This window comes from Sprattus sprattus, assembly GCF_963457725.1.
Source record: "Sprattus sprattus genome assembly, chromosome: 10".
Taxonomy (NCBI): domain Eukaryota; kingdom Metazoa; phylum Chordata; class Actinopteri; order Clupeiformes; family Clupeidae; genus Sprattus; species Sprattus sprattus.
The window spans coordinates 20549931-20573393 of NC_137908.1; the positions used below are offsets into that span (position 1 = coordinate 20549931).

Genomic DNA, 23463 nt, shown 5'->3' on the forward strand with positions numbered 1-23463 from the left:
GTGAAGCGCAACCATCAGACGGGGTTTACCGAAGAAAGAAGAGGTTTGAGGTTCTGGTAAAAAGAAAATCGGGTTTTGATGTGACAGGAAGTATGATTATAGCTGAAGGAAGTCAGATGAGATCTTATAAGGTGCACTACAACGCAGTTAGAAAAATAGCGGACGCAACACTGAAACCAATCAACAATGCCCTCAATGATACCAATCTTGTTTTTCTAAATCAGCAGTTTTTTGTGTACAAATATATGAAAAGTCCTAGAGATATTCCCTCTTTTAAATGTAATTGTGTTACAGAAAAGTCTCAGTTCAGTTTCAGTTTCAAGTGCTACCTTGTATATGTCAAAAGATAACACACACTAAACGTGACCAGACAAGTAACATAAACAAGAAACATGTCCTTGTTGGGCTTCCTTGGGCTTGCACTGCTCCAGTTCCTATGTTGCTCTTAACCCACAATGACTGACAGACGGCTACACCGCAAAAATTGTAAGAGGAAATATCTTTAATAAAGGCAATATATGCTTGTTTTTTGTCTGAAAAGATATTTCTTCTTACCAGGCATTTTTTATGTGTTGAGCATTTTACTTGCTTCAAGGGTTTCAGTCCTTAATTATCTTAATTAGGTATTATAACTTGTTACTGGTTAATTACTGGTTCTGAGCAAGTTAATGCTTTAAACTAGTTGGATTACCATTGACAAGTACAAAACTGCTTTGTCAAAGTTAGAATCAAGACAAATGTACTTGTTTTTAGTCTGGCCACACTAGTTTTAAGATATATTTAGGTTTCTTTAAAAATGTTCCTGTTTTGTTGGCAGATACTTTTATTTAATTTAAGTAATAAATCTCCCATTTTATTACTTTTTTTTCCCCTGTTTTTTTTAAGCTGATTTGTTTGCAGTGTATGTTGCAGTGCACTGTTACAAATTAATGGATAAATTAGATGTAGGTTTCCACCTGAAGAGCAGTGGAGGCGTTTGTACCTTGCAGCCTTCGCAGGCATGGACTCCATAGTGGAACCCTGAAGCCTTGTCCCCACACACACGACATTCAATGTTCAAGACAGCAGTTGAGGGGTCTTCATGCAGATTAGAGAAAGGCAGGCTGGCCTCAGTGTACTGCGGAGGCGACTCTGGTTCAAGTTTGATGTAATCTAAAACAAAGTTCAGTCAAGATAAATGGAAAAAAAAAATCAGGTTCATATATTCATATTTAACAATTTGTAAATCCTCATGATCTAATGAAAAGGCCTGCTTAAATGGATGTTTCCCAATACAACAAAAATGGCAATGGCTATTGGAACAGATGTAGTTTGACCAATCGCTGGCAAAAGAGTGACATTTGATATGTTTGGTGATAAAATAATTCTTACTTAATCAAGTGATATATGGTGTATCTAGGTCATAGGCCCATTTGGAATCACATACCCAAAGTGAAAAGTGTTCTCTTTCCTATTAATGTCTCTCAATTCTGTTTCTCTTTCTATTTGGCTCATATGTTCCTGAAGTAGCTACGCAATATACTTCTTATTATGCATTTAGCATCATCTCTAAATCTGAAGAGATCTATCCCTCCCGCTTATATCCTTGGCTCCCAAAATATATTATATACCTCCTAGTCACAACCCAAAGCTAAATGTGAATGGAGGAGGTGCCCAGTAAAACAGATAAGACCTTGCAGCCTGACTGTTGAAACCCCAGTGTTAAAACCTCAAGGTCATTTAGAATTCAGTGGCTACCTCATTCGAGAAGGGGTTTTATTTCTTGCTACTAACCATTATGTTCCTTTTCAGGCTCATTGTAACTTATGTGTCATTTTTTTTGCCAGTATCTGGTCCAAAGGCTACGATGAGCTATGAACAAAAGTCACTTTAAACAACTCAGGACACTTACTCTGGCTCTCCTGTTGTCTGTAGCTGTACATGTGAGTCAGGTCTGTGTGTGTGTAGTCTCCCTGGGGCAGGCTGGGGTCATACTCCATTCCTGAGAGGTTGGTGTAGTCCAGCGTGGAGTAGGGCTTCAGGTCCAGGGAGTGGGAGCTGTTGTCTAGTTCCTCCAGCTCCAGAGCAGTCAGGCCAAAGCCTACGGACCAGCCCAGAGTCTGCGTGTCAACCATGTCTGCTGGATAGAGGCACGCAGGCTTAGAATCAGGCCAAAAGCAAACTGATGTTGCAATCATTCGATCTGATGGGTCTGGTTGACATGGCCAAGCCAGATGACATGGCATCTTCCACAAGTCACTGCCTAACCCTGTATATAAGGAGTGCTATGTTCTTTCCTGAAGGTGAAGAAAGTGAATACAACCAAACACACAACACCAATAATAGTATCATACTACACATACTTTTCACTTAATAATGACCAAGGATTTCAACAACTGCATTCTTCTACAAGGCATTAGATCATATACTGGTATGGTTACTAATGGTCACAACATTTTGAATGTCATAAGTAAAAACATTAAAAACATATACAAATATCTACATTTTTTCTTATGCTACCTTAGAAACATGGGTCTTTCATTTGATTGGTATCACCCTTTGTGCCTGGGGCAATGAACACTGTTTGTGTAATTGATTTAAAATGTATGTCTCAATGAACAGTTTTTATACACCTGCAAACAGGGGCCTCACTGTATTTTATAACCATATTAATCCTAGTTAATTCTACTACGTACTGTCTAACCTAAGAAATACATGTTATACATAATCAAAGAACAATCATTTCTAGCAGTTCCATTATAGGAAATAGAAAGAGTTATGAAGTAGAACAAAATGTACCTCCTACAATGAAAATGTATAGATCAACTTTAGCAGAGTAGGACAACCTCCAGACATTATATTTTGTAGTAGACGGGCACACAAAATGTCAGCGAGGTCTGCCACTAGTAGCAGATACTACGATACTGTTGTTATAACTCTCTAAGCATGGACATCTTTATGTAAATATGCTCTTTGGCAATGTCAGAGAATGTTTGCAGAAAAAAAACACACCACGCTATATAGAGAGCAAGTCATCATAAACACTTTGGTGAACTGTGTTGAACTTGCAAAACAGACACTGACCCGTCACTCCATATTGGTTTGCAACATTCAGTCTAATTTGAAGGAAATCAAGGCCTTCATTTTCTTACAAAACTATTCAAACTAAACAGTACAAATAAATCTGCATTTTTGTATGATTTAATGTACAGATAGCACCTTTCTTTATGAGGGTTGAGCAATTTGTTTACACTCTAACATTAGTTTGACGGGTAGGATGCCATTAAAATTCCAAACACTTTGGAACGCGTCCCAATGACTTTCCAAAAATATCGACATGCCACAAACATCCTTTTCCCACTGGCTTATTTTTTCCCTATACCTGGATGGAATGTGCCATATCAGGCAACACAATTGAATGAATTCTTGCTAGCGCTACGGCTATTGCCAAAGGATGCTTATTTCAGAAGCGCTGGAAACAGTAGGCAGAGGAAACTATTTATAGCGAAGACACAAGTTTCCGTCCAGTGTGTGTGTCAATTTTGCAATGCAGTAAACATTGTCCTTGAGGGTGGACTTTTGCTCTGGTTGGCAGGGGCAAGAGACTGGAGGCTCAGGCCTCTGCTTCAGGGACATTAGCCCTTCTTTTAAGCAGCTGAGTTGTCCTGCAGCCAGAACAACATGTGGTGACATTATGTTCAGAGGAACTAACCTTAACCTAACCCTCCATGATAAAGCAAGGTGTCTCCTGAAGGAAAATACTAAATGAGTGACCTCTTTTTTAAAAAGGATCCCCAATACAGTGCTGGTGGCCACATTCCTTGTTATTTCAGGAAGAAAACATTGCCTTCTTCCCTTATTTCAAACCACCGATAGAGTAGTGGCATACCAGGACAGTGAAACAAAACAACAACAGACATGCCTAAGCAGACATTAATTCATTATCATTTTAAATATGTTGTTATAATATATGACATGCAACAATACGTCTGTCGCTAAAAGTGTTGGTTTATTGAAAATGCAGGGATGGGCAGGATATCGAGGAGACTATACAAATACAACTAAATTACAAGACTATACAAATACCACGAAATTCACCCTCCATTTAAGTGCTACAGACTATGTTTGCAGTGGTATGACGTGTGATATGAACATTACAAAACATGACAAATTATCAGAAGTTAATGTGCTGTGAACGAACAAAAGATGCAGGACCAACCCTTAATAGATAGATTTACAAGTCTCAATCATCTCGTCAAGCCTGATCTTGCATTCTCGGAGCACACGCAGGCAAACTGATGGGTGTTTGCGCTAGTGTTAGTGAGAGATCTGAAGGCAGCTTTGACTGAGGCTAATGGAGGATATTGTGCACATGACACACTGTGATGTGGATTCTGTTCACGTGAAAGCTTTGCTTAGACTGACTATGTGAGGGAGGAGGTAGGAACAGTCTGTTTGTATGTGATGTGAAAGACGCTCCAGAGGGACTGTCTTGCAAAAGAGATGTGGTGTTTTCCATCGATATTTCTTCACATCTCAAAACAAAAGCCAAGTTACAGGACAGCAAAACACAGAGGTTAGGATTTCATTCGCAACCGCCTGAAGAGGCTCAAACCACATAAAACACATTCTGCATATGGGCTGTTCATATATTCACAATAACTCTCGGCTCAACTACCTTTTGCTTCAGTTTCACACCTAGTACAACACCACTACTGCAACAGCCTCTTAAACATGTCAGACACGTCTACTGCATTTTAAGTCATCTCAGGCTGCTGAGGAATTCTGAGAACTTGTGATAACCTGTTTTACAGCATTACATCTGAATAACATAAAGAATCAATATGCCAAAGACTAAAATACTCACAATTAGTCTGTTACAGTTTCATAATCTGCTGCGGTGCTTACATACGTAGATAAATACTGTAACCAGAAATCCATGGAGATCAACATAAGGAAAGCTCCCAACTTCTTGTGGAGGTGTAGAGGTGTCTTGGTGCTAATACCACACTAGAAGAACCTGCCAAACTGCATTCACAGGCAACTGTGTGTGCATCTGCGATAGGAAGTTTAACCTCGGCTACTAAGAAAACGGACACCTACTCTTTCCACTGATCTGCTCCTGTCCTACATTATCCTACCACAGATCACTCATTTTAAAATCAATTCATTTTTTTAATTCTATTTGCGCTGCGATTCAAACACATGACTGTGTTCAAATATGTATTTCTTCATTGAAGAGTACAGTGGCAAAAAAATAGACAAAATAACCAAAGGGAGAATTAATTAATTATACGCACACCGCATCAAACAGAGTGTAATTACGGAAAGAACTGAGAGAACGTTCTATACATTTGTCATAATGCAAAGCAAGAAATGGGTAGAGGATAACTTTATTACGAAGCCATATCTAGTTCTCGGCAGACCACAAACCTCTCCTTCTGGTTTAAAACACACTAATACTTTTATAGAAAAGCCCATGGACAAAACTGTATACAACTATTTTCTCAACTTAACACATCTGCTCAAAAATATAGTTTCTAGTGGGTGTCAGGATTTTAGATGAAGCACGGGAGACAAAATATGATTAAACCCTTCCTGCCTGTTGGTTACATTGAACAGCTTTGGGTCTCAAAGTCATATATCTACTTACTGGCAAAACAGTGGCTGTTCATCAAAACTCATGTACATTTTTGTCACATTCCTCTTCTGTGATGAATTCTATAGTGAATCCCCTTAGTATATTTCAGCATTTTGAACACTGTTCATATGATAACATAAATGTAACACAGCACTAAACATATAGGGATTTAATATTCTATTTTTAAAGCCAAACACAGCTGGGAGGGGTGAAAGGATACCAACAGAACTGAAAGAGGCCCAAATTCCAATCAAAGAAGTCGTATTTTCAAGAACACATTGTTGTCACATTTGCTTCATGCAATGGTTGCATGTCTGAGGGAAGGGGGAGGACCCAGCTTAACCTCAAAGAGCTCACTGACAAGGGAAGAAAGAGCTGAGACTTCCTGACCATAGCTATGGTGAGACCAGTAACACATAGTCACACACACACACACATTAACACATAGTTAACACACACACACAAACTCAAACTCACATACATACACACAAAAACTCCTACTTGGCCTGTGCCCATTGTCGGCCCCGTGCCCTCTCGCTATGACTGCAGCTCAGACATTAAAGTTGTCTGTGTGCCCACTCGACTGGTACTGACTTTGCTCATCGGCACGCCGCTTACAGATCTGCTGATGGGAGAAAACCCCGCAAGTCCTGGGGAGAGGCTTCAGACCACAAAGTTGTGGAGGTTGCTGAACATGACTCACATTGGTGCCAGCACCAAGTCGCTCTGATTTAGTTTAGTGATTGAGTCTGGTGAAGACTTGAGATAAAAACTGTCTTTGATGCGGGTGTCATCAGACGTGTGTAAAACATGCTTTGGTGGGAAGCAAGGTGTTACTCCTCACAGGTTTGCTCAAAATAAAGTCTGTGGTTTCAGCGAAAACATGCAGTTAAAAATAAATCCAGACAGCCAGACAGGCACACACACACTTTTCCAATAACCCAGACTTTCAATTCTCTGATTTTGGACAAACATTATCGCTCATCTGAATTTGAGTTTCTGATTTTGAGTTTGCCTCTGAAAAAAAACTAAGCTAATAAAGATTGCCACTCACCCAGCACCCCTTTCAGCAGTTCAGTAGATCAGGCTCTGGTGGGTGAGCCTGGCACATCGACGCAAGAAACCAGGCTGAACTTTTGACATGAGAAAGCGGGTGTCTCATCTATTCCTGCGCTGTATGTATGCCCAGATAAAGGAAGTAGGACTCATTTTCCCATTTTGACTCTGCTTAACCTCAGCAAAAGTGCAGACAGCTAACCATCATGTGGTCCAAGTGTGAGGTGTACGGCCAGCCAGATGACTTCCTGTTGCTTCACTTCTACTCGAGCGCAATGGTTCCACTTCTCTGCGAACAAACCTCACTCATATGAGCACTTCTTCTTTCATCCATCATTTAATGGTGTCAGATGTTGTGGCAGTAAGACGCATACAGTACTTCTGTAGTCAGTAATGCTGACATGTCTTTACACATTTACTGTAATCAGTAACACTACACTTGCGGAGCGAACACAGATTAAGTAGCTGATTCAAACTGGAAATAATTGTAAGAACATTTATTCATATACCTTGTCTATACTTTGCACTGTGCACACTCTAAATACATGTACAATTTGTATCACATACACATACTGGCTAGGTTATATTTTGGCAAGAATTTTAGCGTCCATGCATAGTCTCGTCTTATTTTGAAACCTCTGATGTAAGGTCTAATTTCCTCTTTAAATTAATATGATAGCAGCAGCCGAGGCCGGCTTTGTTATTCCCTTGCAGATGTTATCTTTGTGAACACCCAAATGAATGACTTCACAGACAAGGGTTGCATACAAGTAGACACGCACATGTGCAAGTGTGTACACGCAATTCCTTTAGATGTACACAAATACACACACGCACACGGAAACACACAGACACATGCACACACGCAAACACTCAGAAACATGCTTGATTGAACACTATATAGCTTTGGGTAAAGCAAGCACACACACCAACACACACACAAACACTTTTAAAGGTCTCGTACCAATAAAGTGACTTTATTTCACAAGCAGGATGCCATGCTGCCCCATTAAGTGCGAAAGGTGAGGTTCAGCTTGCCTATATGAGTGGCTGTGAGGCCTAATTCCTTACTTCAAACATACTCAAGGGACCCCAAGAGCCCATTGGAAGCCCTACAAATAACATGCTTCTGGCAAACTCTGCACATCCTGCAATCTTTATTGTACAGCTCCTTGGGAATTTGGACTTTGCACAATATCTAAGGACATGAACTTTCCCCCAATTGCTTTTAATAGGCATGAGTTAATGGTTGATTACTCCCCTGGGGAGTGGCGGAGGGGGTTTGCAGCGCTTCCCTCCAAGATCAGGAAGGAGTGGTCACTGTCAAGGCCTGCATGGCTCCATAACGCCCCCCCCCCCCACCCCATTCCTCGAAGCGGACAGGAAAAGGAGGGCGGGAATCTTGTATGACTAAAAACATCAGAACATGCAATCACAAGCTCACAGCACTCGCACTGACCGCGGCTGCTGAGTGCGGAACTCTTAGGGTTGTTTTCCCTTGTGGGTGATAAAGTGATGTTTGGTGCTTAAACTTATTGGCAGTACTGTTGCTGTTGATAGCCATTGTCATTCCTGTGATTAAAACTCTAGCAAACAGGTTGAAAGGACTTGCTGCTGTCAGTGATGTTAACAGTTATTTTGGACTTCTGTCACAGCTGTCTACTGTATGAGGTCACCTATTCTGTGTGTGAAGTAATTATGAGAGTAGGATGCCGATCTTTTCGGACCCTTTCAGAGATATTTTTCTCTGAGAATCTGTTTTAGTGACAGATCTAAGAATATCAAGAATTTTAGAAGTAATAGTACCGCAGCAGCTTAAAATTATATCGATCCACAACTTCAAAGACTCATGAACCATATTGTAAAGTACATCCTAGATCCTTCAAATGGTTTAAAAAAGAGTGCTGTAAAAAAGACTGGTAAAGATGGTTACATTTGAATACGTTATGTACCCTATCCTCTGAATCATGAGCAAATAGAGGAAAAGTCACGTTCGTAAAAAAATGGAAATGGTATATTTCCACACCACCGACCTGAATGGTCTTGATGAGAAGTTCAAATAATTTCAAGGGAAACACACTTTGGTAATTCCACCTTGAGTATATGCTTAGGAGAATAGTTTTTGAACAGACTTAGAAAAGGAAATTCACACCCACACACACCCACACATACAACCCTACCACACAAACACACACACACACACACACACACACACACACACACACACACACACACACACAAACACACACACACAAACACACACACACACACACACACACACACACACACACACACACACACACACACACACACACTGCAGGCACACGCATGGACCTGAACTGAATACTCCTGCACAGACTGTCACAGACAAAAAAGGACAACATATACAGTATATGCCAACATTTCTTCTTCTAACCTGTCTGTGCTTCTCAAAAAACACACATAAACACCCACACACCCCCCCCCCCCCCCCCACACACACACACTGTACTGTCATGAACCCTTTGTTTTAGCCCTAAACTACATAAATATGTCTGATAGATAACAGACCATTTGTAATCAGTGTCTGCCTGCAAGAGAGAGTATTGTGGACCTTGGTCTCTCTACAAACCTGTGAAGAGTGAGTATGTGCTTTCAAGGTTTACAACCTTTTGAAATACTAAATTTCCCAGTGCCTCCTTATAAGGAGTAATGTAAACAGAGCATCATTGCTATTGCCACACCTTCCTTTCAGAGCAACAGACCAAAGTCTGTGTCCATTATGCCAATCATGTAACTGATTCAACTTCACAAATATTTCACTTTTAATTTCATTTTTCAAACTTTACATTAAAGCAACACTATGCAACAATTTGCAACTTGCTGAGCTATGCTTTTTTTTTATCAAGCAACTAGTTGTGGTATCATCTTCAAAATCATTTTGATGGTGTATGGTCATTTGAAGCACAAATAAACCAGATGATTTCCAGCAGCAAATCAGGATAAACACTTTGTAGTTTTGAGTTCCGGGCCCAAACACCTCAACAGAATGAAAGGTTTTCATAACATTCATTTCATTTCAGACCAAACACCCTTACTGCTGCATTAAGTATACAAAATTATCATTTGAAACAAATGGTGCTGGAGTGGCATACTGCTGACCAGATTAGTCACTGAGAGAAAATGAAAGTTCTTCAACCTCTAAGCCTGAAACAGATGATCTGGTTTAAATCTTAATATAAACTAACAATGAGACCTAATGTCATACCAGTTGAGATGACCTCACAGCAAACATGATTTCACAACTTTAGCTGTGAAGTATAACTGGACAGGTTTAAAACTTGGTTTGGGGTCCATCTGCTTGCATTTTACCTTAATCACACTAGAATGATCATTTTAATAGTGTATTGTTTTTAAATCAGTGATAACTGAGATTTGTTTTAAATTAAAATGGCATAGCTATGCTTGATTTCTCGGGTTTAGCCTAATGTCTTTATTTTTGCATTCTGTAGGACTGAAACATTGTACTGATGATGAAATCTAGTCTTTCACATAAATATGTCATGGCACAAAGACCAGAGGGCCCAGACTTATCATCAGTACAGAGACAAACTTGAACCTGTTGACAAACCACTTCTCTGATATTTCATGTCAATTTCACAATGCCATTGGAAAAGACCCACAATCGTCAGACGGTATTCTGTCATATCCTAAATTAACTTGGCCTTTCATAGTGACCTCTGTCGCAAAAAAAGTGACATTTCATCATATTTGATCAGAAATACAGACTCCGATCCAGTTTTACTTCTCTAAAGACATTATCATATCATCATGAATATAAATGACAAAGAGAACAGAAATCAAGTAGGATCCTGCGTCAGAACTTCATGTGGGCGACACTTAAATGAACATATCCCAGTGTTGCTGTGTGTATCTGCAGTGTATAATGCCATAAAGTGACCAAATAAAACCTTGTTTACTTTTTCTGACACGGACAGACCTTTTTTTCTGCATGTCTTCAGGTCTCAATGAATACCATATTTTGAGTTTCATTCAACCACTTTTTCTGATTAAATAGAGGTGTCTGATCATCACACCTTATCTTTAAATATCTATCTGTATATTTTCTATTATATTATTATATGTATATTTTACCATATCTTTATTAGCGCAGCTGATCTGACTATTAACACATGTTTATCTTTATCTTTATTGGAGAGCACAGAGAGATGTATGATGCCTGTTCCTGCCAAGCCTGCATTGTCTCCTCGATGTGTAGTTTCTCTTGCAAGAGATTTAGCATCAGTAACAAATGGACAGCAGAAGCCCTACTAGTTTGCTGTGCTGTTGTCCATTGATATACAGTGTAGTACAAGTACTGAAATGACTTGTACACTGAACCAACTGAATAGCTCAATACTTGAATTTTTATTTCAAAGTTCTTTACTCTACACATAAAATGCATGTTTGATTGTCACCCTTGAATAAAAAAAAACATTGTGGGAAAAGACCTTTAAGAGTTAATTGCACCATAAAGTAGAAACAGTTGTAAAAGATGGAGATTGGCAGATTCATACTTGGTTGAAGATTAATTGATTACTCAGGCGGCCTGTAATAATGAAATTATTCACTACAGATATGGAGCTTCTGCTCCAGAGATACATAAGGATGCCTGCACCACTGAATGACTAAATGTACGTAGATGTATAGTGTCAGGCTAAGAAGTTCTGTGACTCTGTAAACACGCTAAGCTAGTTTTTACCCAGAGGACTCAAACACTTTTTGAGTTTTTGGACAAAGCATGTTTCAGTTTTGTAAACTATGATGCTTCAACTGCCTTTGTGAACTTTTATCTCACCACTTGACAGATGAGAAGCAATGTTTTTCCATGTAACATTAAATCAAGTCTCAATTGATGACAAAACGTTGCTGTTGGAAGTCATCAATATGCAAAATCTGCAAGAATACATAGCTAAACAATAACACATCACTTCGGTTTTGAATGGAAAACTTCTTCCAGTTAGAAATTCTGCATTATACTTTATGGCCAAAGCAATGCTTCGTATCGTACCTTACATATGTCACAGTCATACAGAGGATCAACTTCATGGTTACAATTATCAGGTTGCGTCCAGTATTACAGGTTCCTCATACAAACAATCAAACACAAATAAAGCTTATTTAGCAACTGTGTTGATTTTACTTTAAGAATGTCGGGAAATTGTTTGAAGTGGTGCACCAAATCAAGTTCAGAGAATGCTGAGTCATCCGACTGTGATTTTCAAGTCAACAGTAAACCATTAAAACTTAAATGGAAGCGGGTCGCCGCATAGATAAGTAACAACCACTTACTGTTACACTGACTCGTGACCGTTCAAATGATAATTTAGGAAATAATCATCTTAGCATTGTAAGTAACTGTCTGGTTGAATTAAAAAGTCGTATTCTACATGGTCTGACTAAACATCAATGAGGCGGTACGTACCTGAAGCGATGTCTGGATTGTGTTTGTTGAAATTGCTATAATGCATGTGTAATCTGCCTACACTAGAAGGCACAAGTGTAGTTGAGGTTTTTGTGTTCTCTACTACGGCAGCTAAATGACAGCTCTGCGCACTGAAGGAAGCTTACTTTAGCCAGGACACCTTGAAATAAAACCTTAAAAATCACTGACCTGAAGTTGTCCCTTCGATTAGCTTCCTTTGTAACTGCGGGTGATTTGTCTCTTCCTGATGGGGATACAGTTGATTCCTTGCCTGTCAGATAGCTTATTTTTTTTCTGATGGGGAGTTATGGTACAAAAACAGGCTGTTATACTTTGCTGGTGATAGCTGCGGCTGCCCCTTTTACAGAGGCAATACGAGTAGGAGCAACTGTGATTGTGACAGCAAAACTGGTGATGCTGCAGACAGATTTTGTATTCCGTGACTCCCCTCCCATTGGAGCACCAACGAGAATCACATGGATGGACCAGAGCAAAAGAGCGCAAATGTGGTCTGATATCTTTTAAAATATGATTAGGCTACTAAGTACAAACACAGATGACAACGCTACAGTTGTCACATTATCAGAACATAGCAGAAGACGGCAGAAACACTCCAGGTCGACAACATGAGATGACACGATGTTTTCTGAATGAAAGAAGTAAAGGAAACTTCTTTATATTTTCTGACGAAAACACGGTGCCTGTCCATAAGCCAGGATAGAGACAGGAACAAGACAATATAATAAACTATATGAGAAAACGCGAAGGGTTGCCCAATGTAATGTACCATAACAAGATGTATATATATATATATATATATATATATATATATTTTTTCTTCTGTAGTGGTGAATATTACAGTCAAAGTAGTGCTGTGGCTTTGGCTGTGACCCTTTGAAAGTTTTTGTGACTTGTCCCTATAATAATTTTTTAAATATCTAGAGGGCAAGTCATCATGGCTTGTCAATTAAACAGTAAGCAGGCTAAAAGTAAGCGATTCAGTCTGGCTTGCAATCCTTTTCTGGGATTCACAAAAAACATGTGAAGCCTACTACAGGATCATTTGTCTCGGAAAATGATGTTGGAAGTGATGGTAGATGGACACATTAGTTTTCTATAGTGTTGTAGTCCATGTATCTGATTTATTATGCTTTGATTACCTAGAGAGATGCCATTAAGAATAAATGTGGCAGTCATTGTGTCAGGAACACTCTTTATCAGTGCCTCTATAGGACGTCTTGCAAATGAAGATGTAAGATTATCTTCAGATTGTGGTCTGTATAAAAACATGGTCTTAAGGGACCAAACAGTCATAGAGTCTTACAGCTTTTTTTGTGCATAGTGGGTATCTTCTCAGGCGGTTCTCATGTGAAATCAACTTCAGTTGCAACGGTCCACAACTCTACCTCTTGTGTGGTAGCTTTGATCTGCGGTGGCACAGAAACATACAAACTCACACACAAACTTGTGGTAGAACATTCTCACATTCTGCAACAAGTTCTGAAAGCTATCGTTGACTTTGTTCTGTTTTCAGTTCTTTCCAACACAGAACAAAATTGTCTGGCTGTCGAGTTTTACACTTGAGGCTTTTCCTCTGCTTTAAAAAAATTGGAGGGACTTCCAGGGATGGGAAGCATACCAAAACAAATAGACTAATGTGCCATGAGGCTGTGTGGGCTTGTTTAGAATAGTCAGTCCTACTTGGTTCCCATAGTTTATCCCTTGTCCCTCACAAATCTCAACATCTCCCATCGGCAGTAGATCTCTTGACAGCTCTAGACAGCATCAGATCAGAGTCATTCGTTTACGAACAGCAAGAAAAAACACAAACACCCGGCGCTGTTCACAAACTCCAGTATAAACACTGAATGCATGTTAATACAGCCATAGCCATGCCGTTGGGAGCTGACATCTGATTATGATGCAAGCCATGGTTTGTGGAGCATTTCAAAGAGACGGCACACACACTTGACCTCTTCACTCTTCTCCTAAATTGTGCCCTACAGTGCCATCTGCTGATGAGATACATATATGTACATACATAAATATATCTATATTCTCTCATTTTGTTAGGTTCACATAATGTTAATAAGTGTTAAGAGTAATAAATGTTCTGTCATATACTATATCCGAGCTATTTATCTATGATCACTGGTTATATATATGTCTTAACTTACTACTGAGCATCAAGCTTACGGGGTCTCTGCTATCAATCTTTGTCGGTTTAGAACTCTAGGATACGACTGCATCAGACAGAAACATATAAAAACGGTAACAGCTCTGCTGCTGCTGGATGTGCCACAAGGACATACAATATAATGGACACATATGGATATCTAGGCAATGCCAACATACAGCACGCTAAAACACAAGCAGAATGGTGAACCACATCTTTATTGACACCTGTACAGAAAATAATGAATCTTCACTGAGTCATGCAAAGCAGATATTGTGTACAAAGAGAACACAACGTGAACAGTATGGAGGTAGAGATAAATTAATTTACAAAAATAAAGAGAAACTCCTGAGATACCTCACGTACAATACGATACGATACGCAAGGACACTACCTCTTACATGGCACTGATGGATAAAAGCAACTTGATCCAAAGCCAGGGGACAAGACATGAAGTGTCAGATCTGGGCAGAAACACACCAGGTCTGCGGCACTGAGTACAGTAGGAACCTTGGAACTGGGAAAAATGGCTTGATTTAAAAGACACTTGTTTCAAAGAGGTATTATTGAACCAATGTTTCTATACTGAATTATATGAGAGATTGATCTATAGATATATGCAAAGGTGGGGTGGGTAGAGGAAGGAAAACAAGTCACAGCTACATGTCTTTGGGAAAACACACTGTCACAATAAGGCTACAACATCAACGGACAAAGTATAACCCAACACGACCACCCTTCCCTTTTCTCTTACTGATGACATCCATGTAACCATGCAATAGTACATCAACTTTCCCCTCCTTATACAGACAGCCATGTTCAGACTAATATGACTTATAAACACAAACACAAACAATTTAGTTTACCTCAAACTTATACTGTACAAACACTCTCCATATTTCACATTCATGGCCTTCTCACACATATAGCCAGGTAGGAAGGGAGATAGAATGTAACATTTACATAGACTTAATCTCGGACCAGGACACAAATAGGTCAGTTAAGCATTTTTTGTTGGCTAAATAATAAAATAACCACTAGTCTGAGAACAGGCTGGCAAAAGACTTTCTCATGTTTCGAATGGTATCTGCCTTGGCTTCATCCTCGTTGCTCGAGCGGAACGTGTCACCGAAGGCATTGAAGGCATTGGTCAGGGATTGGGATTTGCTGAAAGAATACAGGGTACGTCCATTTTTGTAAGTCATATTTCATAAGATGATAATAATATACTTAAAAACATGTAGCTGAGTGCTCTTACTTTAGCAGCGGATGGGTGGACTTCTGCTGCTCCTCAACAGGAGGCTGATCCTGGCTTGGGGCAGGGGCAGCAGAGGGTGCTGGGGCATCCGCTGGGGCATCTGCTGGGGCAGCCGCAGGGGCAGCCGCAGGGGCAGCCGCAGGGGCAGCCGCAGGGGCAGGAGGGGTGGGAGCGGGGGCTTCAGTCATTGGCTCATCTTTGGGTATGGTCGGAGACGGGGGCTGGGGTTTAGCTGGGGCCTGTACCTGCGCAGGGGCAGAATCTGCTGCTGCCGCCGCCTGGCTTTGGGCCTCAGGCTGGGGAGGCTTTGGGAAGGCTTTGGCTGGAGGTGGAGTCTGGGGCTTTGGCTGGAGCAGAGGTTTGGAGTTTCTCCTAACAGGAGGCACTGGTTTAGGGGGCAGAGGCTTTGGAGACTGAGGTTTTGGGGGTAGCTCTGTGGGCTTGCCTGGAGCAGGTGAGGGTGCGGACACCCCCTGTGTCTGGGGCTTGCCTGGAGCAGGGGAGGGTGCGGACGCCCCTGGTGGCTGGGGCTTGGGCTGCTGGGTCATGGGGGCTGGAGCAGGCTTGGGCGCAGGCTTGGACACGGGCTCTGGGGAGGGCCCACGTGGAGCTGGCTCTGACGGAGACTCCTTACTCGGAGTTTGCGACTCTTGGGGCTGCACTGGACCCCCTAGGTTTAGTACAAGAGAGACTCGTCACTTCACCACACTAACTCTGTGACAAAGGCAATCAGGGTAGAGAAAACAAACGGATGTTTAAAATCCAGCACCTGGTGTTTGAGTATTTTATTTACACACTTTACAGACAACGAGGAACCCCAAAGTCTAATCAAAGACACCAAATATAATAAAATGAAGGTCAGAACGTTGAGATAAAGACACAACAATAATATCCACAGATTGAAGCAAGTCAACACATGGAATGCTTCCTTGGATATCTTCAAGACAAGGAGTACAGCCAAAATGACTGGTTAGGCAAGCATGAATGGAGAGAAGGAGTTTGTACATGCGAACTGGGTTTATGTTCACTGAAGCCAAAGCAACTTGTCATTTTTTTCAACATTCCTTGGTTGCTTGTGACCCACAAACGAAAAAAAAAAAATCATAATTCACAAACACACTACTCATTCTTGGAAAAACATGCATCATCCATTTTAGTGTATGTTTTCTGCTTCAAAATGATCATGTTTATAGTGCTAACACTACAAGACTAAGATACATTTAGAAATCTGAGAAACACTCAAGACAAATGAGAATAACTGTGCCATCTGGTGGTTTTGTGTTGACACTGTACAGATCATTTTCTCCATCATGTGGGTGTAAATAACATCCATAATATCAAGAAACCCAAAATGCACATATACTGAAACTGGGGGGTTAGTCTTTCAAGCAGAAGGATGCCAGATGTACCAGGACAAAAGGGTATAGGGAGTTCCTTAACATTTGGACCGTGGCACTGGATTTAAAGAAATGTAAGGAGCAAAGTCTCATCCCAAGACATCACTGCCATAAGTATGGCCAAAATACTGTACCTTATCCGGCTGTCACTGTAATCAATGACATCTTAATTCAGTTATACAATGCCACTGGATTGCAGGTAGTTAAAATAGAAGCAGATCAGATGACACTTTGCCCACGAACAAAGGGTAGGGTTCATTCAGCAGGATCTTTTGTCTTAATAAAGCTAATTGAAATCATCACTGATATGCAGCCACAAACAGCAGTTACAGTTATGTAAACAAACTGTGTTGTTATTACATCTCCAAGACACAACACATTAATTTAAAATTCAAACCATCAAAATCTGACACACAATTTTTCTTTCTTTGGTGGTATGCCATGCAAAGTGTCCTGCAAGAAAACTACATCCAGTTACATGCAGAGATAGTCAGAAAGAACATTAAGTGAGCTTCGTAGGTATACATAAAGCAAAAGGTTTATCACTGCCCCTAAAATCTGTCATAACCCTGCCTTTGCATCCACTGCCACGCATTTACATTTATTACCACTACTCTTTGTAGTTGTTCATTGTCCTCGACTCAATTTTCTGTATAAAATTAGAAAAGACTCTTATCCACGAGCTACTATTGCATGTTCCATTTTGTAACACCCCTCTGAAAACACCACCAGCATTATGTCCTTTTTCACAAATGCAATTCAACTCAGGAACTCCCTAATTCCAGAATAGAATTTGTCAAGATGGAGTACGAAACATTGTGCTTTCGCCTTTGACACCAGCCTATGCACAAAACATGCAAAACATCAATCCCCAAAACATGGCCCACAGTATGGTGGCACAAACCGCAGGTCTAAAATGATTGTGTAAGGCATAAGAAGACCTCATATCACTTCACTGGTCTTTACATTGTGTATTTTGCATATAAAACACTTTGTTCTGCACCTATCTGAGGGGAAAAGCTAAAGAGGAAAGTTTACTGATTGACAACCTCCACCATCACATGCAGTTAAACAGTATCCTTTTCCATAACTTTTCTCTACAGTCTGCGTTGATTATTGATGTACTTAAAGAGGTTTCCAGGAAAGAAACCCACAGTTTTACTATGGCCTGAGAATGTTACAGTGTGTACTAGCTCTATTCCAATTTAAACTCACTAATGCTGTTTCATATGGAATAAAAGCAAATGGAGGAAAAAAATAACTACTTTACTTTGGTGCAGTATTAACACAGCTACATGTTGACTGTAAACCACCTTCATGCGACTAACATAAGCATACAGAACTAATTATGAAGACTAATTCCAACTAGTATCAGCTATCAGAAATGGTGCTTTTGTCACCTCTATCTCACCTTTGTCAAGTAACTTTAATATAACGTAACGACACTTTTCTAGGTAGAAATGATATGTCATCATATGACAATTGACTGATAATAATGATAATGATGATGAGGTGGAATAAGCTGCCATTTGAGGTTTCTTAAAAAAAATGGAAAGTGTGAATGACAGCTGATGCCAACTTAAATTAGACTTCATATATAACTTGACATGCGTATGACAGCTGTCATGGCAGGCTTAGGCAGACATCATGTAGCTGTATTAAGACAATCTTAAAGTAGTAAGATGACAGTGTCTTAGGAAATACAAAATTCTCAGAATGTACCGTTTAAATGGACCTCTTTAAGATTATCAGTACAGTATGTAAGATCTTACAGGTGTGTCTCTATGTGCGTTAAAGGAGTAAGACACTATCGCTTAGTGTAAATTACAATACTGTTATGTATTTAAGATATGTTTGCCGCTAATGGCTACAGGATTCACTGCTGCTGTTGACATAGAACTTTAAAGTATCCTTCACTATTACTAACATTTTTCAAACGGTCGGTTATTATTACTAACATTGTTCAAACGATTATTTATTATTACTAACACTGTTCAATCGGCCCGTTATTTCAAATGTTTCAGAGGTATATTGGTCCTTACTAACTATTGCAGGACAGTAACGGAAATACTGCATCTCACGTCCCAGTACTGTAGTGTACATGCTAATATTTAAACAGGGATTTGGAATGACTCCTCTTCATTGTCAAATGTTTTCTATCACACTATGACTGGAATGTTTGTTGTTTTCATGCCATGTCATTTTCTGTTATTGTTTTATATGGCAGAACCCAAATTAAGGTTTGCATTTCGAAATTAAGAAATATTTGTTTTTAAAGATCTCTTCAGAGACTGGAGACAGATAATTCTGACGACTTTTTCTCAATTTTGAATAACTAAGCAAAGAAAATACACCATTATCATGAAGAACTAATGTTAGATATCCTTTTCCTTAACTGTGGACATATTAACCAAAACGCAATCTGAACTCAACAACAACATCCTTAATTCAAGTATTCTTTTCATCACAGATTATTTCGCACAAACGTTTCACGCTATTCGTAAAGTACATTAAAACATGTTTTGTGGGTACATTCTGGTATCCCACCTGTAAACATATTTTCAAGCACATTTCCTCAGCAATTTCAATTCGTCATGCAAAATAGACATATCTGTATGAAGTAATGAATCACTGCCCTCGCTTACAAAGGTTCACATACCCAAACTGACCCATACATGCACACACACATGAAAGCAGCTTAAACAGCTATTCACTAGACAACCACTACACAAGTCCTACTAAAATCTGCACATTGACAGCAGCACGGAACTTGGTTTAGGCACAATTAGCTTTGTGTTTTTTGTGTGGTCTTTTTAAAGTCAGAACATAATATTACCTCACTGACAAAAGCCCTGCAAAAATACTCCACGAGATGTACTCTGATAAAACAAGGCAGCCATTACAAGCAAATCAATACCTCAACAATAACACAAGTCAACAGTACATACAGTACTGTCTGACACTGCATAGGAGCAAACACAGAGCCAACCCTGGCAGAGCTTTGGTCATCGTCATAGCTACACGTCCCTGCACTGCAAGCTGAACCGTGCAATCAGAGGCAACACTTCCCCTTTCAACCTAATGAGCCATTACTCAGGCGTCACTGAGGGCTAAATTCACTGTGCCTGGACTTGTTTAGGTTTTACAGCAACGCCATTACAGTCCAGAATGTACTGTAAACAACCTTGTGGTGGTGGTCGCTGCCCAGGGATTTTGGTGGTTTCTGTCAGGATTTCCTTTGCTGGGGCTCCCTATGAGAAGACACAGGTAAAGAGTCAGACAGATATCAAAGTACCTGGAGCAGAAAGCAGATAAGGGCTGAGCTTATGGGTTCAAAGGAGGAGAGATACAAAGCAGTATCAAACAGATTGGCCAGAGTTTGGTAAAGGGAATTATGTTGATAAGCACTAGCTGTAGTCAAAATGGCATAAGTGTCAAAAGAGACATAAACATCTGCAATTTTCAGGCTTAGTTGACGGTCAGGTTGTAGAGATTGTAGACTGCAGTGTCTTAAGCAGGCATTAGTCATGTCAATGTCATATGTGAAGTTCAGGTTTATTTGACCAAAATGCTTTTGAAATCAAACAAAAACTTGTAACAAACCTAAACCGAAAGATACAGTGTGTAGGATTTAGGGAGATCTATTAGCAGAATAAAATGTCAGTGATTTTGAGTGATTTAACATTTACACCAGAGGGCGCTTTAAGCAAAGGACATCCATGAATCCACACATAAAAATAACTTTTCAAGCGATTACCCCTAGTGCACCATTCAACAGGCGCATTGATAGCAGGTGGGAAGATTACCTCTGGGGGCTGGGCAGGGGTGATGATGGGCCTTTGAGCAGGGCGTGGGGGCGGGCGGCTCCCTGCCTGGTTCATTTTGGCCAAAACCACTTCGGCAATGAGTTGCCGGTCTTCACCTTGGTGCTCTCCAATCAGAGGCATAGAAGATCCAACCACCTAGACAGCAAGCAGACACATGATGGAGTGGGGATCCACACGCGACCCCTGCTCTGAGTACTGGGTAAAGAGCTGTGGCTGATAGGAGAGGAGTGCTCTCTGACTGGTTAAGGAGCTGTGGCTGATAGGAGAGGAGTGCTTTCTGACTGGGTAAAGAGCTGTGGCTGATAAGAGAGGAGTGCTCTCTGACTGGTTAAGGAGCTGTGGCTGATAGGAGAGGTGTGCTCTCTGACTGGTTAAGGAGCTGTGGCTGATAGGAGAGGTGTGCTCTCTGACTGATTAAGGAGCTGTGGCTGATAGGAGAGGTGTGCTCTCTGACTGGTTAAGGAGCTGTGGCTGATAGGAGAGGTGTGCTATCTGACTGGGTAAAGAGCTGTGGCTGATAGGAGAGGTGTGCTATCTGACTGGGTAAGGAGCTGTGGCTGATAGGAGAGGTGTGCTATCTGACTGGGTAAGGAGCTGTGGCTGATAGGAGAGGTGTGCTCTCTGACTGGTTAAGGAGCTGTGGCTGATAGGAGAGGTGTGCTCTCTGACTGGTTAAGGAGCTGTGGCTGATAGGAGAGGTGTGCTCTCTGACTGGTTAAGGAGCTGTGGCTGATAGGAGAGGTGTGCTATCTGACTGGGTAAAGAGCTGTGGCTGATAGGAGAGGTGTGCTATCTGACTGGGTAAGGAGCTGTGGCTGATAGGAGAAGCTGATTTGAAAAGGTGTGCTCTCTGACTCAGGTGTCCAGCAGAGCCATCCAACATTCACACTGAATCTCAGTTTGAATTAGGCTAGGGGCATAGCTAATATGTGTTGACACAAATTAAGCCGAAAATGACTGGATCAGCAAGTAGCTCATGTCACAAACTGGAGATCAGCTAATAGTAACAGTCAGGGGAGCTTACCAAACTCTCCACCTGTTCATTTGACAGTTACGTTACGCAATGTCTGGACAAACTCAAGAAGAAATCTCCACATTCCTGATTTCAATCCTGCACAATTAGGTATTTGAAACAACGTGCACGTGGATATATATATACAGCAGAATGTTCTTTCTTAGAGGCTTCAGTTGCAGCCTTGGGATTGTGAAAATAGTAAAAATGCTCAACGCTTCTGCCATGGCAACATAGAGTGGCCTTGTCATCTCAAGGTCGCTTCTAGCAGGGAGGCAAAACTTGCCAATGGTGACAGACCATACATAGGGTACATAAGTACACCATACATAAGTCGCTCAGTGATTTGACCATACATAGGGTGAAAGCTGGCTCTACTCCCTACCTTCAGACTACCAGAAATAATCTAGCCCCATTTCTGGTTCCTCTTTCTCAAACTGTATTACTACAGAACCATAAAATTCATGGAGTATGTAGTCAATAGTTTATGACACATTTTACAGCTACGTTCAGATTGGCGATGACCGGCTGTTTATTAGTGAAGCCCTGCCTAGTGATCTGAACAGTGGTAACAGATGAAGATGATGATGTGACAAATACAAATGCAATATCCCCTCTTTCTCTAGCTCTTGGGGATACTCCTAAACTGTGGTTCCATGCGTAAGCAGAGCTTTCTCCTGATGAAAGTCCATCTGCAGCTGAATAATACGGGCCTCAGTGTGGGAGGGTGCGTGGGTAAGCCACAGAGTGCTTCAACATGTGCAGGGCAGACGGCCTGCCTACAATCCGTTTGCCCCGAAACGAAGATCTGAAAGTACGGGAAGCCCTTTGTCACCGTGGCATCCCAGAGGGAATCAGCAGGCCTGGAGTGTGTGCGGACACAAAACCACTTCCCTCTGGAGGCCTTCGGAGTCTCACCCACTCGGACAGGATTTATATACATGCAAATTCAGATTTTTTTGAATAGGGCTTCCAACAGGTAGGGCTCTTATATGTGGCAGTACCTCCGATATACTGATATCCAAAAATGACTTAAGATGAAGCAGTCTGCTTTACCTAGGTAATTAATACATAAACAAAAGTATAATTACAGCAGGTCACTGGTTCACTGTTTTATTTGACATTAATGTAATGAAAATGAAAATGATGGCCCATAGTGCTGTGGTATACAATCATAGTTGTGACACTAACACTCAAAAGTGGAAGTGGCCACAAATTGTGAACAGTCTACCATTATAACCATCCTTATGATTTATCTGCAGAAAAGAAACAACTTATCAACAACATAGCTCCAGGCTCATTTACACGTCAGGCATGTTAAGTGCACAGAGTTTCCTATGTCCTGTATCATTTCCTTGTCTTACTTTAACTTACTGTCTGATACAGTATTTGAATATAATATAACTTTGAACAGTATAAAGTTCCTGTGTATACATCACATATCTAGTCTCACACATACCATTAAGGTGTGTATTCTCCTTTTGCCCACTGAGTTGAATGTATCATCACTGGTTTATACTGTCATGGAAAAATGTCCACACCAAACATCCTGCTCAATCAAACCCACCAGTACTGGAAAACGTAGCATCACTGTGGTCACAGAACAACATTTCACATAGCCATGTTATTCTGTGGATTTTTAGATAGCCATGT

At 40.6% G+C, this 23463-nt stretch overlaps 2 protein-coding genes across 3 annotated transcripts in view; both read right to left on the minus strand.

The window, feature by feature from the left end:
* pparg (peroxisome proliferator-activated receptor gamma) overlaps positions 1-12466 on the minus strand; it is a 23202-nt gene extending 10736 nt beyond the window's left edge. The window contains exons 1-3 of one of the 2 annotated variants that reach the window (XM_080845602.1): positions 12330-12466; positions 1892-2116; positions 983-1152 (exon numbers count right to left, since the gene is read on the minus strand). In XM_080845602.1, coding sequence (XP_080701728.1) covers positions 983-1152; positions 1892-2114 — 393 coding nt within the window. In that variant the 5' untranslated portion in view covers positions 2115-2116; positions 12330-12466. Of the gene's footprint in view, positions 1-982; positions 1153-1891; positions 2120-12329 lie in introns of both variants that reach the window. The other variant, XM_080845603.1, reaches the window with a different exon arrangement.
* A 2887-nt stretch (positions 12467-15353) lies between these two features.
* The window catches only part of syn2b (synapsin IIb), a gene marked incomplete at both ends in the record, with an annotated part of 60240 nt that continues 52130 nt past the window's right edge, over positions 15354-23463 (minus strand). The window contains 4 exons of the mRNA XM_080845745.1: positions 15354-15483; positions 15575-16244; positions 20156-20222; positions 20778-20933. Coding sequence (XP_080701871.1) covers positions 15354-15483; positions 15575-16244; positions 20156-20222; positions 20778-20933 — 1023 coding nt within the window. The remainder of the gene's footprint in view (positions 15484-15574; positions 16245-20155; positions 20223-20777; positions 20934-23463) is intronic.